The sequence below is a fragment of the Perca fluviatilis genome, chromosome 23, assembly GCF_010015445.1.
Source record: "Perca fluviatilis chromosome 23, GENO_Pfluv_1.0, whole genome shotgun sequence".
In the NCBI taxonomy this organism is placed as follows: domain Eukaryota; kingdom Metazoa; phylum Chordata; class Actinopteri; order Perciformes; family Percidae; genus Perca; species Perca fluviatilis.
Genome location: NC_053134.1, coordinates 15,455,217 through 15,471,939, shown reverse-complemented (window position 1 = coordinate 15,471,939; position 16,723 = coordinate 15,455,217). Strand labels below are relative to the sequence as shown.

General features: G+C 42.8%; 1 protein-coding gene across 2 annotated transcripts in view; it reads right to left on the bottom strand.

Annotated features, from left to right (window-relative positions):
- Positions 1 to 52: 52 nt before the first annotated feature.
- The window catches only part of prickle1b (prickle homolog 1b), a 29,903-nt gene continuing 13,232 nt past the window's right edge, over positions 53 to 16,723 (bottom strand). Inside the window, exons 1-8 of one of the 2 annotated variants that reach the window (XM_039791538.1) lie at positions 13,132 to 13,516; positions 9,074 to 9,271; positions 8,111 to 8,224; positions 5,917 to 6,054; positions 3,356 to 3,559; positions 3,067 to 3,253; positions 1,909 to 2,913; positions 53 to 1,808 (exon numbers count right to left, since the gene is read on the bottom strand). In XM_039791538.1, coding sequence (XP_039647472.1) covers positions 865 to 1,808; positions 1,909 to 2,913; positions 3,067 to 3,253; positions 3,356 to 3,559; positions 5,917 to 6,054; positions 8,111 to 8,224; positions 9,074 to 9,271; positions 13,132 to 13,158 — 2,817 coding nt within the window. In that variant the 5' untranslated portion in view covers positions 13,159 to 13,516 and the 3' untranslated portion in view covers positions 53 to 864. Of the gene's footprint in view, positions 1,809 to 1,908; positions 2,914 to 3,066; positions 3,254 to 3,355; positions 3,560 to 5,916; positions 6,055 to 8,110; positions 8,225 to 9,073; positions 9,272 to 13,131; positions 13,517 to 16,723 lie in introns of those variants that run through there. The other variant, XM_039791539.1, reaches the window with a different exon arrangement.

Genomic DNA, 16,723 nt, shown 5'->3' with positions numbered 1-16,723 from the left:
GAAAAATGCTGCAGTGGGGAAAAAAAGAAAAAAAAGAAATCATACCTAAAGCTTTAAGAGGAGAAAAAGTATTTATTACAAGCATCTTTACATCACAAAGCATTTTTTTCTGGTTATGTTAGAGCAAGGGGTAGTGAACAGATCAGCTGAAAATGGAAAATGCAGGTGTAATTGCCATTCTTTTAATATTTTGTACACCAATAGTGAGCATTGTGGAATATATGTTATAATAGACATTGTTACAGAGTAACATGGCACTTTACTGTGAAGAACACAGTTTGTGAAGTGGCACCTTCTTTGTTGTTTCTCATAAAATATTAATGAGGTCTGTTAGTTTACCATTACAACCTTTTTTTAATATACACTTCAAAAGAAACATCTTTAAACCACGGATATAAAAATACCAGTATTAAAATCTTAACTTAGTATATACATTATCATTTTGTACTATTATGCATTAAATAATTATTTGTTTGATTTCTATTTTCTACTTTATCAACCTCTGTGTACAATGTATTGCCATTTTAATGCACACAAAGATATTGCTGCAAAACTTTAACTGAACATTAAACATTTAAAAAAAAAAACGTATTGGCAAATGCGGAAATAAAAAAGTTTAATGTTTCCACTCTACCAACTCTGCATCAGTATATAGGAGAAGTTTGCACATACACAAAAAAGTAGATTTGGACCTAAATATGATATGCATCTTGACATTTGGCAATGCACCTTCTGTTAGGGCATAATGGGTTGCTTTAAACTGCCTAAATCCAGATTTGATCCGCAAAAATCATCATATGATCAGAAAATCTGACTTTATTGCTTGGTGTAGTGCAGGCTATGATGTAAATGCACTCCGAGCTGTTAAGAGATGATACAATTTTTGGAGCGGTGGCTCTTTCTGCGACCAGTCTGTGAGCCGTGGCTCTGGGAAGGGAGGGCTGTAACCCTTGTAGGGTAGTCCTCAGCGTAGTAGCGCCCAGCCGCTCGAGGCTGAGGGATTGGCTGGCCCAGGAAATAGCCCTCCTCCTCAGAGTCCGATGATGAGGAAGAGCAAGTAGAGCAACAGTCATCCTCATCTCTGTAGAGACCCATGAAATGCTCAAGTCGTGGGTTTCCTTGAGCTGAGCCCTGAAGCATATAGTCAGATTGGGTTTGGGAGAAGGCCAAGGGCAGCCTGTGTGCAGGATGCTGTAGGAGCATTGCACCACAAGGAGGGTTTACCAGACCCTGCTGCTGGGGCTCATACGGCCTCTGTGCTTTCTCCAAAGGCACCATGTGAAGGTTGTTGTCTGAGCGGGTTCTGCGGCTCCTGTTGTGCCGGTGGTGGTGCTGCCTGCGCCCGTGGTGGCTCAGTGGGCGGCTTCTTTCTCGGCTCATCTCATCTGTGCAGTAGGCCCTCCGCTGTGGCTTCTCACTCATGGGATGCTTTCTAATATTGACATCAAACCCATCATTATATCCATTGTCCACGGTGTCTTCTGAGAACTTGACCATCTGAGGAGGCCTGGACTGGGACTTGCTCCTCCTCAGAGCTGGGGCATGGACAAATGAGGGAGGGAGGCCCTCCGAATGTGGGGACAATGAGAGAAGTCCTCCTGGTGTGCCTCCCCTCATTGCCAATGCTATCTCCTCCACGTCTCCCTTCTCCATGTTAAGGTTGAGAGAGTTGGCACTGTGGTGCAGATGAGAGGAATTAAAGGTTCCCATGTTGCTCATGTTCTCGCAGTCATCTGCCACCGTGGGATCCTGCATGGCAAGGTTGTAGACTATAGGTCTATCTCTGCCATCTCCATCCACTGATGCACCTACAAGGAGCAAGCAGAAGAGACACGTTTTGAACAGCTGTTTGATTTAAAATGAAAGCACATTTTTCAACTGAACACATGCAAGCAGTAGTCTCCTTACCAGTGATGTTTGAGAGCGCCAGGGAGTCCATGGAGTCTCCAGCACCCTGATCGGCTTTCCTCAGCTCATCAGCAATGCACTCAAGGGAGTCTTCATACCACTGCCTGGTGTCTGTCCAGAATGCCCGTCTTCCTGTCCCAGATTGGTCCTGATCCTGGTCCAACTCCAGCTCTTGGATCTTTCTGGCACTGGCAGGACCTGGATGACTCCCATAGGCTGAGTCTCCCAACCCGTCCTGGGACTGGGCCCAGTACATTTCAGGCAGGTGCTTCTTGCTCATCAGTCCAGGGCTAAGACTGTTGGCTCGGGATTGATTGGAAGTCTGGCTCTGGGTGGGACTGGTAGGGGTGGGAGAGGAGGCGGTAACCCCCAAAGATGTAGTATCAGGCTTAAGCCAGGGGTCAGAGACACTTATTAGCCTGTTTCTGTCACTGCTGGGGCTGGGAGATTTTAGGGATGGCTGCTGAAGTTGGTGTAACATCCCGCGGTCACCAAACTTGAGAAGGAGCTGAGTCATATAGTCCTCATGCTGGGCCCACTCCTCTGGATCCTCCTCTCCACCAGCATCCTGCTCCTCCCGCTCCCTCCAGAACCTCTCTTCTTCCAGGCCGAGACGGGCCAGCTTGCGCCCTACAATACCTATGTTGGAATCTGCATCTTCATCTCCTTCACCCTCTCCATCTCCAAACTTGTACTCAAATGAGGGGACGGCAGCTGGGGGGTTAAACAGCTGTGACTGTCTCCACTGTTCGGCAGGCTTGCTGCTCTTCCCCATGCGCACACTGCGCCGTGATTCACGTGAGCGGGCAGACTGGAAGGCCGAATCAGACGAGTCGGAGGTATGAATATCTTCTCCCTGACTGCAGGCCTTTGAGCAATAAATGCGACCCTGCTTTGGCAGGAAGGGACAGCCCAGCAAGGATGTCTTGCACTGGGCACAACAGAAGCACTGGTCTGAGGCATGCCAGTGTACACCTTCATAGGTCATTTGGGCATGGTCAACACCTAAAGGATAATAGGATGAAGAAACAAATCAGCATAAGATTAGTTTTAGTACTTCCACACAAGAAGTCAAAGAAAAACAGCAGGATTGGGTGTTCAACATTCTTCTAATCCCAAGAGAAACAAATAAGCTAGCACCTCACAAATATAACTTACCAATGTTTTCACCACAGGCCTCACAGTACTCTGCATACAATGACTCAAAGCAGCCAGTACAGTAGGGCCGGCCATCTTTCATGATGTAGCGCTGCCCCCCTAGCATCGTCCCACACTCAAAACAGGCAAAGTGCTTCATGTGCCAGTGACGACCCTCTGCTTCAGTGCACTCATCGGCAAAGATGATCTAAAAGGAAACACACTTGTTAGTTTTGTAGACTTGGAACTGACATTGCCATGGTTCACTGTAAAAGATGAAGTGGGTAGTGCTACTATTACTGCGTCTTACCTCGTCACAAGAAGAGCACCGTGGTTTTATAAGCTCAGCATGGTGTCGTCCACAGAGAATCTTGCCATTTTGGTAGAAATATATCAGATCCACCAGCAGCTCTTGACATGTGGCGCACACAAAGCACGCTGGGTGCCAGCAGGGGCCCGGTCCTGCTCTGGAGGCGAAAATTGCCATCTCCCCTCCATTGATGCCTCCGCCACACTGACAATCAAACACAAACAACAAATGATCCATGAGATTTATATTTCAGGCATCTTGTTGATGCAGTTTTTCAAATTGGCTTACAATGCGTACAATTGAGCCTTTGACATCGCTTAATATGCATTAATAATAAATCTGATGATAAGTATGCTACCTTGAGAATAAAACTGTGGGGATAAACGGAGACGATCACATACAGGAATGACATTTTGAAATGTGTGGAACAGTCGATGCCTGTGGCACATGAGGAATGCAAGGTAAACAAAAGGGATTATGGAAGCTATTCAAAATATATTACATATCTGCTGATGTTTCTATGCTGAAACAAAGAAAGCCAAACAACAGGTGATCATACCGCAAGTGCCAAAAGGAATATGATCCATTCAAAACACATCAGTGACTCCTACAGTGATGACAATCATAGCATAAATACAGCAACAGCTGATAACATGGATAGTGCAATTTAATCTTTAAAAACTGATTGACCGCATCTGTGACAACCCCACCCAGAGTCTTCCTGAGTTGAACTCTTTGTCTTAACATGGGGACAGATGCTACATTTTAAAAGGGAATGGGTTGACTTGGTAGCAATGCATCTCAAAAACCCTGATAGCCTCCTAGCATAACTACTTTACCAGCAAAGGTTGTAGGACACACTCAAATGACTAATTTTGTTTCAATGGGTGGCTGTTTCACTTCACGATACAAGTCATCAGTTGGGTGTTGCTGAGGAATTGGACAGCATTTTTGTCCCATAAGCTTAAAACAGAATACACTGGCCTTGGTTCTAAGTCGAAAGATCGTATGACTCCACAGAGATCGTAAGAGCGTGTCTAAACGTGCAATCACGAGTCTTTATATAACCCAGCTATGAGACACCCATAGGCTGCTATGGCATAGCATGGCCAGCTGTTAACCATTATTACCAGGGTGGAGAGACAGGGGCCTTGGATACGGGGGGTGTTGTGTGTCCCCACCAGGAAAATGGTGTGTATGAATGTCCTCATGTGTAGGATGAGTCAGAGGGTGGTTGTGTGTTTGCAGAGCATATATGGATACACATAAATGTTCAGTATGTCTAAGAATATGTTTCTGTTGGTGTTCCTGTGTCATTTCAGTGTGTGTGTGTGTGTGTGTGTGTGTGTGTGTGTGTGTGTGTGTGTTGTGACCTTGCATGTCTGTGGGAGCATCTGTGTTTGAGTTATGACAGACTTCATCTGCCTGTCCGGGGGAATTAACATGGGTCGCCTGCTCTTCCTGGATGCCTGGCAGAGGATGTGGTTTACTCATTGGTCAGGGCTCAATTCCCCGGAAACCACATTACGCTAATATTTCATTTGCTGCATCGAAAGGACAGCTTGAAAGGCACTGGATGTTATGTTTAAATCACCAAATCAAAAGTAGGAAACAGAGTTTAACAGGTTTAAGCATTGCTTACAGTGTTGTGTTTGTTCATAGCTTGCTATGACTTCAACCAGCGTGTCTCGAGATATATGTCTCTCTTTTCCTGAAAGTCAAGGTTCCCTTCAGCAAGCTGATGGAAAAATAGCTTGCATTTCTGAAAACCTTGGACCTTCCACGCAAAGGTTAAAAAGGCTACTTTGGTTTGACAGTACATGCTTGTATACAGACTATGTTTTACCGGTGGATACATCTACAACTTAAGTAAATCCACATTGTTCAAGAGTTCTCAGACACAGATGCAGAAACTTGTCCACTCCTTTGCAGAAAAAGTCTTAAAACTGAGCTCAGCTGCATGTAATTATACCAGTAGATGTGGAATAATGTGCCACATACTGTGACTTCTTTGGAAAAAGTAGGGTTTTAAAGATTCTATTCAAGAATTAATTACTTAACCTGTACATTTTTTTGCAGTCTGTCATGCTGAGATATAGATGGGCGGCAGGAAATTTGCCAAATTCCTCCTGAGGAACTTGCTTCTCCGCTCGGCTTGAGCGTGAGCCTCCCAATTTCCCCGCTTCCCCTCTCGCACTAATGAGGAGTTTTATGTCCGTGATTAAAACCATTGCATTAGCCAATCAGGATTCCGCATCGGGCAGCAATGCGTTGGGATGGCTGCTTGTGATATAAATAACTTTAAGACCCTCAAGTTGGTTTCCTCAAAACTGCGAGCTTACCTTATGGCTTTATGAGCACTAAATGACGCAAGTAGTCTACATGTGTGCATATGCGTGTGTGTGTGTGTGTGTGTGTGTGTGTGTGTGTGTGTGTGTGTGTGTGTGTGTGTGTGTGTGTGTGTGTGTGTGTGTGTGTGTGTGTGTGTGTGTGTGTGTGTGTGTGTGTGTGTGTGTGTGTGTGTGTGTGTGCGCTCATGGGTATCCACATGTAGCACCTACATTTTCACACCGGGTATGGTGCAGAGCTCGGGGCAGGATCTTGGGTGTTCCTCTCCCCAGTGCCTCCCTCTTCCTCTGGGCACTGAACATCTGGATCTCCCTCTTTTCCTCCTCCGTCAGAGAGTGGCAGTAACGCACCTGGTAAAGAAAGAGAGAGATAAGTGGAGTTGACAAAGTAAAAGCACAGAGAAGTCGATTAAGCTCTCCCACCGATTATTGCGGATGATTCAGCTTTAATCTTTGCTTGCATCTTTGGGGGAGTATATACAGTATATAGCCATATATGGCTGTAAAAAAAAAAAAAGGGTTTAATTGAAGCTAATTCCCCTCAAGGCTGTGTTGAAAGGATGGCGTGAGTAATACACAAACCCTTCCTCTGTATTTAGAGATGGTGATGAAGGCCCAGATAAAAGAACAAGTCCGTCCTAACAACCAGCTCGGTTGTTCTCTAAACAACAGTAAAAGATGCTGGCGTGTGAGCTCTCTCACACACACACGCACACACACACTGTCTCTCCTTTTCGCACACACAACACAAACTGAGTGCTCATCCCTTCGAACCACAGTTACACAAGGAATCCGGCAGTTTGCTCCCTCAACCACCAAGTCTGCCGACAAACACCATAAAACCAGAGTCAAACACTGTGTGTGTTTGTGCGTGTGTGTGTGTGTGTGTGTGCGTGCGTGTGTCTGGGTGGGTGTGTGTGTGTTTGTGTTGAGTGTTGCTATTTTGTATGCTGTTGTGTATACAGAGACCACCGCCATCAGACAGTCCCCTCCCCCCGGTCCCGTCCCTCCCCTCTGGCGATAACCCTGCCACCATATCTCCTAATGTAAACTCTATTAACACAGATGTGAAAGGAGTGTTGGTTTACACACCATAAAACTATTGTACAGAACGAGGCTGGCATGTGCTTTACTGTCACAAGAGGGAATGTGGCCATTGCTTTAGTTTAACAAGAAAAGGCTAATAAGATTGTTAAGGCTTTACTCAGCTGCTGGCTTTATAGTTTAGTTTGGGCTGGGTATAGGTTGAAATTTCTTATTGCCAATTTGATACCAAAATGATACTTTTTTTGTTAACCTTAGCATGAGGACATGTTTTTAAGTTCACAAAAAATCCAAACTTCTTCAATGTTGTTTAAATACAAGAAGCTATAAAAGAACTTTGGCCGAAAACAATAGTCACATTTCTAAAAAACAAAAATATAAATAATAAATCAGAAGTGTAAGTGAGTGTGCTCGATTGCAAAGACTGTAAACAAATTAAAATGTCCCTAAATGTTATCTTTTCTTACATGTGAGATGTTTCATGGGCGTGGCAGTTCAAGTGCCCGTTGAATTGTAAGAGCCAAAAGCAGGTGAAATCAGTTGAAGTGTAATTAGTGAAAGCCTTTAAAAATGGATTCCCAGAACTTCCACTCCTGATACAAAATTCACCCCAAACTCCTGTCAGTGCTTAGACTTCCACCAACACTTTAAATGAAACCGTCTGTCAGTGTTTCCACTTGAATGGTCACTCTCTTCTTTCCACTTCAACTGACACTTCCAGCTTTATTTATCACCTTCATTTCGACTGACATTTTAACACCTTTGAGTGCTTTCAGTTCAACTGCTACTTAAACTTCATTTAAGTGCAAGTGCTTGCACTCAAACTGAAACTTTTAACTTCTTTATCATTTTAATACCTACTTCAGTAGATGATTTCATTATTTAGATTGCCACTTTGCAATTTATGATCGGTATTTCTACTATTTTCAAAGTTTCTGCAAAATGTCAGCAGCAAGCACAGAAACATTCAGAATATGCTTCAGAAAACATAGCCTTTTCTAGTTTCACGTTTGTACTGTAAGCTATTTAATTGTCAGTTTGTATGCAGTCGAAGAGTAAGCTGAAGAATAAGAAATGAAAGCAGCTGTCATTTAAAGAGGAGACATGAAAGCACCTGAAATGTCAGTTGAACTGTAACCCAATGAAAAGAACAAATAATTCAGTTTAAGTTGAAGTGACAAAGGCATTTGAGGGGTGTGCTACAAGACTTTGGACCGTACCAAAACATGTATTGAGGCATGATACCCAGCCCTAAATTTAGCTTCGTTCTAGATCATAAAATTAACTTGACTTCTTCCTCCCATCGATGTGTTTTGGATCACACCCCCTGTCACTGTCTCTCTCTCTCTCTCATGATCTCTACCTCGTTGTCATGCGGCGGTAGCTGGTAGAGGAGCTGTCGGATCCTGAGCTTCTCTCCGGGGCTGTTGACGTACGGCACCTTTTCCTCTGGCAGACAGGAGAAATACATCTGGACCTGCGGATGAAGATGGATGAATGAACTTTAGAAGACACAAAGAATTGACATCTTGTCAGTCGATTGGTAGCTTTTGAGCACTTGTCTCAAGACTCTCATGGTGTAACATTTTGAAATATAATTTTCTTTCCGTTAGACCGCATAGATGAGTGAGACATGTTGCAGCCAGGAGGGCCAGCAGTGTTATCAGTATGCTTGAGGAGAGGGCATCTGGATATCAGTGGAGAACGACTGCTGCTATGTGTGTCCTTAGTCTGTGACACTGTGGGGTAAGCATGTCAATCTCAATCCAGTCACAGGCGTCTGACTGTGAAATCTTTCCATGCACGAGAGACAGCTAGGGACTGGAAATGTTAAAGTTTGCCTAGGATAATTCCCGCTGACAAGGGAAAGGAAACATTAACAAAATGGTGTTTGCTGGTGTGCATTTCCACGAAAAAAAAAAAAGGGGAATATATTGGAGACAACAAACAGTTTCTGACTGAGACGTGCTGAACATGTCTATCTTGAATACGCACAAATGAATGTGAAAAAAATCCATAGACAGATGTTAGGCTTCCGCACGCAGCACTACTAATCCGCCAGTATGGCATATAGAACAGAATGTCTGCACACATAACCTTATTTGAACTAAACCCCCATGCTGTTTGCATACAGGATTATCCTCTCATTCTCTGAAGGAAAACTCCACTTTCGAATACAAGGTTTTGGTGGTGGGATTTATATTTGTGGTGTCTCCACAACCTCAAATTTGACTTTTCTACTCCATACAAATGGATAGAGTATACTAGGATAGTGAGTGGGTGTCCAATTAAGTAACTTTGGAGCAAAAATGCAACAGGGTCCTACCTGCTCAGGCCTGAGTCCCGGTGGGACCCACGCATACTCCTCCAACGCACATCCAGAGTCATCATCTGAGGTGGAGCTCCTCTGGAAGCCCACAGATATCTTCCCCATCTTTCCCCCAGTATGAGGCTCCATCTCCGGGCCGCGGGGAGAAGGGCGCTCCCCTCTTTCGCTGCGCTCCAGGTTCATCACACACGGGCGCTATGGATAAAAAGAGAGGATTTAGGAATCACATTTATAAAACCTACGTTTCATTTTTAATTTTTTTTTTATATCCATTGTATTATACTAAAAGCCCTGGCTTTTACCATGCCACTTCTTGTCACTGATTGGCTGGGATACTGCTGATTTAGGACATTTTGCACTTATTGTAAATTCCTCTGTATTTTGTATATGCCTGCAATCAGTCAATTAGTTTTAATCTCTGTTTCTCCACAAGATCATTTTATTTTGTTTAACATTGTACTGAGAAGAGCAGAGAAGAAAGGACATTTGATCACACCATCCTTTCACATTTCAACCCCTTGAGTCACACTCAAGAATAACTGTGTTATTTTCCATCCCATTAGTGTAGCCATACTTCCTTTTGTTTATCCATTACAGAATCATGCTTGATAAAGTGCCCAAAATAGGCTACTACTTGTCCACCTTCAAAGGGAACTTAAGACAAACTTGGGATGATATATAATGGAAAATCATTGCAGGCTTTTTCCAGTATGCTGCACTTATTCAACAACCAAACACACAGCCTCACTGTAAAGGCACGTGGAAATAAAACAGCAGCATTTTTAGGTACAGAATGTATTTGCATTTAAATCATATTTTCTATATCGGGGTAATTCCGTGCATTTATTTGCCGTGGGTCAGTGAATAAGTGGATGGGTTCTAGGATCATAATTAATTAATGCTTAAACATAACATGATGCAACAGGAATTTCCGCTGTTATGCCACCAAACATCTGTTACTCTTATCCACTGTGCTACAAAGTACTGATGGTTATGAAACACGTGTAAAAAGCCTACTGTGTTGCTGGGGCGGTGATTTACAACTATGTCTATGTCTAAAAACAACAACAAATGTAGTGGCAACAAATCTGATACAAATCTCCCAAAAGACAAATGATCAACCTTCAGAACTATCTGCATGTGTCCACTCAGTTTGCTGCAGCATGAATCCACTTTCAGCAGCTTTTTTTCTTCCTCTTTACAAGATGGTAACAGTTGGACTGAATAGGGACATGAATAGGGATTAATCAGTCTCATCGTTGTGTCTCCCGCCTTTAGCAGTAGCCCTCTTATCTCAGCAGCCATGTTCTTCAGACCCCCCCTCAGCCTGATAACAGCACTTTGTTCTCAAAGCGTCGAAAAAGCCACTTGTGATTCGCCCTGCTCTGCCTCTTTGACATGCAAATATGTACCTGAATAGAACTTGTCTGGGTATAAACAGTTCACAGACACTTCACACAGGCACTTTAAAACTTAATGTAGGTTTGATCTTCTACACAACAGCAGCACTATAAGGGACATTAGAGGCTTGATGGCTTCCATTGACCAAACAAAATGCCTGTTAACTTTGACTGTAGAGCAGTTCATTTTATTCAGACCAATGCTTGTGCTAGGTGATACTTAGGGACTGTGCGGAAATTATTTGAGTGCGGAGGGTGGCAGAATATTAGGCTTGATTTTTTTTTTTTTAAGTAAGTAAATAATTATTTTTGTTTATTAATTCTCAGCTAAATCCTGATTTCAAGCTCAATATATAAATAGAGCAATAACCAATACACTTTTAGCCCAAATCGCACATTCAAAGTGGAATTAGGCAAAATTATGGTAAACATAACAAATGTTGTGCCCCGTTTATCAACCTCTTATCGTCATAAATTGGTGTCAAAGTTCACTGTACCATTACTTTTTTTCTTAAAAAATGTTTGATAATATATTGATCCGCTAAAGAATGATTATCTTGTTTGCACCCTACAAAGGTCACAGGTCAGCTGCAACTGAACTCACAATCCAAACTCTGTTGTTGTGCAGCCCCATCCCCATAGAAATGTCACCTCTGTCTACTCAGCTCAGCCTCAAGGCCTCCCACACCTCACCGTGTAGTCAAAAGTAACAAGACTGTGGAAATATTAGCATTCCCTCAATTAGCATACAGTTGAATGAAGCCCCGGGCCTTAAAACTCTAAATTTACAGATTAGAAATGCTGTTACAAGATAAACCAAAACTCTTATCACAGAACAAAGGGGTATTTAACTGTTGCTTTGTTCTTTAGTGACTAATCTATCAGGTTTTATGGTAGGATAGATAATGTTATCACCCAGAAGCCTTTCTTGACCTGTTCTGCTTTATCTCGCCTAATTTAGTTCAGACCAGAAAGTTCTGAGATTAAGTGAATTAGCTTGGAATAAAAGGCCATAAATACTTATGCTTTTTTGGTGACAACATGGGTGCAGGTTTGGTTTACAGCAAAAATGTAGCAATGACATTTGTTAATGGACACACGTTGGCTGTTGCAAGGGTTGTGACACCCAAAACCAGAGGGACACCCAGCATCACCACAGACTTAAACAATATCAGCGTTGTACACACTGGCTATGACCAGAGGGATTGTATTGTGTTCACATTAGCATGATATTGCACGATCCCATTTAACATGTTTGAAAAGGAATGTGCCCAAGAACGTCAAAACAGCTCCTTAATTATGCATGAAGAAAAAAGTTAAAAAAAAGTTTATGGTCTTTTATTCTTTATTCTAAATTTGTGAATTGTTTATTGAAACGTTTGGTATTCGATTATTTTTTATTATCGATTTGTCCAAAACAAAGCCCAAGGTGACATGTTCCAATTACTTGTTTAAAAAATCATAAATAATCCTCCCTTTTGAGAAGCTAAAACCACTGATCATTTCAGCTCTAAATAGGTATTTTGGTATCGCCAGGCTTAAAAATTCCGTCTGTCCTCCTGTGCTCTTCAGTTATCCTGCTTCTCATCCCACAACTTACGGGGGAAAAGGTGACTGTGGATTCCTGAGCCAACATACACAGCAACTCACATTACACCATGCCACCCATTGGCAATAACACAATGGCTGTCTTTGTCGAAAACAAAAACAAAATGTCCAACCATTCCTCCTCCAGACCCGGGCCACGGTGGAGACGTGACAGGAGGAGGTTAAGGGGGTTAAAAAGGGAAACTCTTTGAAAAAGGCATTTAAAGAGTCACAACATTGGGTCTGTGCAAACATAGGCCAGATGTAGCTGGCTAACGGTTAACTGACACTTTTAAAAGGGGCTCTCCTTCACCAAGGAATTAGTTAGTCAGAGACGGCTTTCTTTCAAATGAACACAACCCTTAGCGAACTAAAGGAATAAATCCTAATTTACTGAGAAGTTTGACTTTTGTCAAAGTGCCAAAGTGTTTCATATTCTCTCCGTGACGAGATATATATACAAAATATCAAACTGGTAGATTAGTCAGAGCAGAAGTTACCTGAAGTCAATTCAAATGACAGATTTGAAGTTGTTGAGCACTTGCTTAAACTAAACAGTGAAAAAAAAAAATATTTTTCTAAACGTCATGGGATTTACTTTAGGAAAACCATTAAGTTGTGTGGTTCAAAGGCCGAGGTCATCGCTCTTTGACTGGTGAGTAGTGTTATTTTAAGGCCAAATGGGTGTCAAGGGTTGCACAGGAGACTTAACACAGCTGGAGTGAGACCACCTGCACAGACACAAAAGGACTGTCTACACACTGTACTTTCACCCAAGCACTATATCACAGATAGAGCGATACACATATGCAGAATCACCTCTCACACACACACACACACACACACACAGCACTTTATTATTGTGCTAAGCTTTAGCTTTCAACACTTGTTGCGTTGCTTTAAACCGAAGAAATCTCCCACAATCCAATGCATGCCTCCTCATCAACAAAACTAAGTAATGGTGGAACTTAGGTGCAAGCATTTCCCACAGCAGAGCTGCAAAAGTGCTCTTTATTCAACAAAATCCTTCTGCATTTGCAAGTTTCAGCTCATCTATTTTCCTCTTACCTCCCGGGAAAGCATCTCTCTTTCCATCTTCGCATAAAGCTTTCATTCACTTCCACAATCCCCCTGGTCTCACAGTTGCTCCAGCTCTGGCTACATGTCTGCAGCATCAAGCTTAACGGATCCACGCTCTAATCAGATCCAGATCCCACTCAGCCAGGAAGTATTCCCCCAACGGCTCAGGCTTTTTTAAAGTCAACGTCAGCTGTAAGGGGGAAATCTGAAGAGATGCAACTCTCACTCACTTCGCAGATGGGCAGCAGCTCATTAAGAGATCCAAAATTCCGAGGTCCAAAGAGCAAAAGAAGAGGGCAGAGAGGTGACGTCTCTATCTGGAGTGTCTCTGATCCCTGTGAGTGTGTGGGAGTGAGTGGATGTGTGTGTCTGTGTGTGTGTGTCTGCTCTTGGGGCAGCCAAGTCTTGTAGGCCCCTCCCTCATTCCTCCCTCCAGAGCAAATCGCCTGCCATTGCACTTCAATAACACACACACACACACACACACACACACACACACACACACACACACACACACACACACACACACACACACACACACACACACACACACACAAACACTTCAGAGTCAACACCCCATCTATCTCTAGACCCCCTTCCTCCACCAGAGTGACATCAAGCCCTCCCCCCTGCCCCCCCAACTCGGCAGCAGGATTCCTGAGAGCCAGATGACAAGTCCACTCTTCGGACACACTCTTTCTCTTTGTCTTTCTTTCAGTCTGTCTTATTCTTTCGAAAAAATGTTTGTTCTACTAGCCAGACACTGCCTTATAAGAAAGTAGTGAAGCGTAAATAATCCCACAGTCAATTTCAAACTCCTTCCTTTTGAGGGAGGCATAATAGTGTAAAAGATAAATCCTTCAAATGCAATTGATTTTATTTTGTAATATCTGTGGTTATTTGCATCACAGTCACTAATATCACTGCTCGTTACTTTCCTCCATCACAAAAATGTCTATTTATAACGCAAGTGACTGCCCACTCCTGCTCTCTCTGTCATTAAATGGCTCCTGGGGTCATGCAGTCTGATGCATCTCATGTCATTTGCTCTAATAATGTCACATTTATTTCTACTCAGCTGCTGATTAGATCATGTAGTGGTTAATGGAAGTGTTGTTGGGCCAGCTGCTCCATTAACGAAACTCGTCGACTGAGCTAAATCAGAGTATGTAAAGGGTTTGATCATAAACGCTATTTAATGAAAATGAAGCCTTTGTTTTTGAAACCGCAAAGCTCAGGCAAAACGTCTTTGTTTGCCAATATATTTACAGCATGACAAACTGCTCACCCTGATTTAGAGGTGTTGAATCATTTGAAAGGAGCTAATGATTTTTTCCCCCAAAAATGAAACTCCTATTGTTTTCTTGAAGTTTTCCTGGTTAAATATTGACTGTTGCTTCCTCCCAAATCAGCCTCATCCACCTCAGGAAATTCTCACGCCGGAGATCTGTCTGCTCACCCTGTCAGCTCCTTCCTATGTTGGAGATCTGAATGAGTGAGAGGAGAGGGGTCCCCTGTCCTCATCTCTCACTTCAGCCAATCACAATGACATTTTTGTTAAAGAGCACTTCACGTCAGTAAACGCCTGACAATCGGGCAGAACTAGAAGTGAAGAGTTTTGTTCTAAAAGGAGATATGACACTGCATAATTAATTAAAAGATGTGAAAAGTTGCAGAAAACCAGCGCAGAAAAACAATCTGCATACAAAAGAAGACGACAAAATACAAACTTGATAGGCCTGGGGAAGTTTGTTTTCATTTATTTGGACAAGCTCTGCATCATCGGTCATTGTGAAAGGCTGAAAAGCAGCAACGGCTTCATTTAAAGAGCCTAAAATGACAAATGAGTTTGCTCAATTGTCCAGCAGACAAAGACACCCTCTCCCCTGACAACCCCACAAAGTGACTTGCAGAGAGGGCAACAGGGCTGTTTGTTACATGCCAAAATACCTGTTACAAATGAGAAATGGCTTCGTTAGCTAACTAGCTTAGAGGGTCGAGATAGAGCATGAGATCTCTGTGTGCATAGAGTTGGTATTGTCTATGTGTTTCGACAACACAGCCGTCTTTCCTGGCATGCCAACACATATTTGAAATTGAGTGAGAGGAGAGAGAGGAGCTTGGCAGTCTAGTCAGAGGGTGAACCTTTGAGAAAAGCTCTCAAGTTTTCCAGGGGCCTTGGCGCCACTCTGCGAAAGTCACTTTGTGTTTAACCCCCCGAAAGATGTGCCTTGAGTTTCCTGAGATATTTATCTGGCTATGCATTGCGAAAAGCTCTCGAAATCATATGTTCAGGCAGATGAATAGAGAGGAAAAAGCTCTATTTTTGTGACAGACAAGTACTTAATTCCGATAATGAAAAGAGACACAATGAGTGGGTTATGAATGCTCTGCCGTGAATAGAGGACAGGTCAAAGGATGAGTAGCTTTATCCCACACAATAGGCAGATATCAGCCCTTCAGACTGGGCCTGGGCTTGTGGCCAAAGATTCATGGTCCTTCAAAAAAGACAAGAGGACAGTTGACCCTTCCGTCTGCTCTGCTTCCTCTCTGAGCAGAGGAGAGGGTGCGACAGTGCAGAGAGTATCTCAAGTTCTTTAAAATGGAGTCTTATTGTTAGTGTTGAAGGTGTCAGTTTGTTTATCTTTTACAGCCAAGGAACTTAATGGAAAAATGATTTCTTTATTTTTGAATTCATTGGCTTTTAAATTTATAGGATCACAACTTAAGTGCAGACCTCTGTCTTCTGTCTCTCCCTTCGCAATATAAACTGGGGGTTTTAATGGGTCTTATAAGGTCATTACAAGGAAAAGTCGTCATGTATCAGCACTCTGCAAAGCCAGTGGACATGTCCTGAATTGATGATACTCTGGTCTCATTCACATGTCTGAGTGTGATGAGCAGGAACTAACAAATGGAGGGTTTATGCAATGACCTTTGACCCAAGCGCTTACAAATCCAAACGTACAATGCAGACATAGTGAATGTGCACTAATGCACAGTTTCACCAATAGCCACAACTGCTTTAAATGTGACCTTTTTAATGTCGGAAAATGGCAAGTGCTCTGTGTTATTCAAAATGATATCGCTGGACTAGCAGCTTCATGTTTCACATGCAGCTATTTAAGACCGATAAATCCATCCACAACCATTCTAGGACAGGGAAACATAATGACGTCAAATAAAAATGAATTTGATTTCATAGAAAAACCTTTGGCTGATATCCAGTATTATTTAAAAAGCCATTATCGGCCAAAGATATCGGTCTATTCCAAGCCCAGTAAAGTCAGAAGTAATTTGGGCAGAAACCTTTTGATCAAGTCTCTCAAAGGCCTTTCTGAGCAGAGTTTTCTTTCCTTGGCTAAAGCTTTGGATTCAGACAAGATCTACTGGCCTTTTCTGTACTTGAAATCCAAGACCAAGTCAAGACTACACACTCTTACACACATACCCAGCACGCTTACTCACTCAATCTGGCTGCACATTTCCTCTATCTATTGGAACAGAACTCAACTGGTAATGTGGCCTTTTCTTGACCTTTATTGTGTGAAGCAGACAGGCTCTTTTCTGCATTTTCATT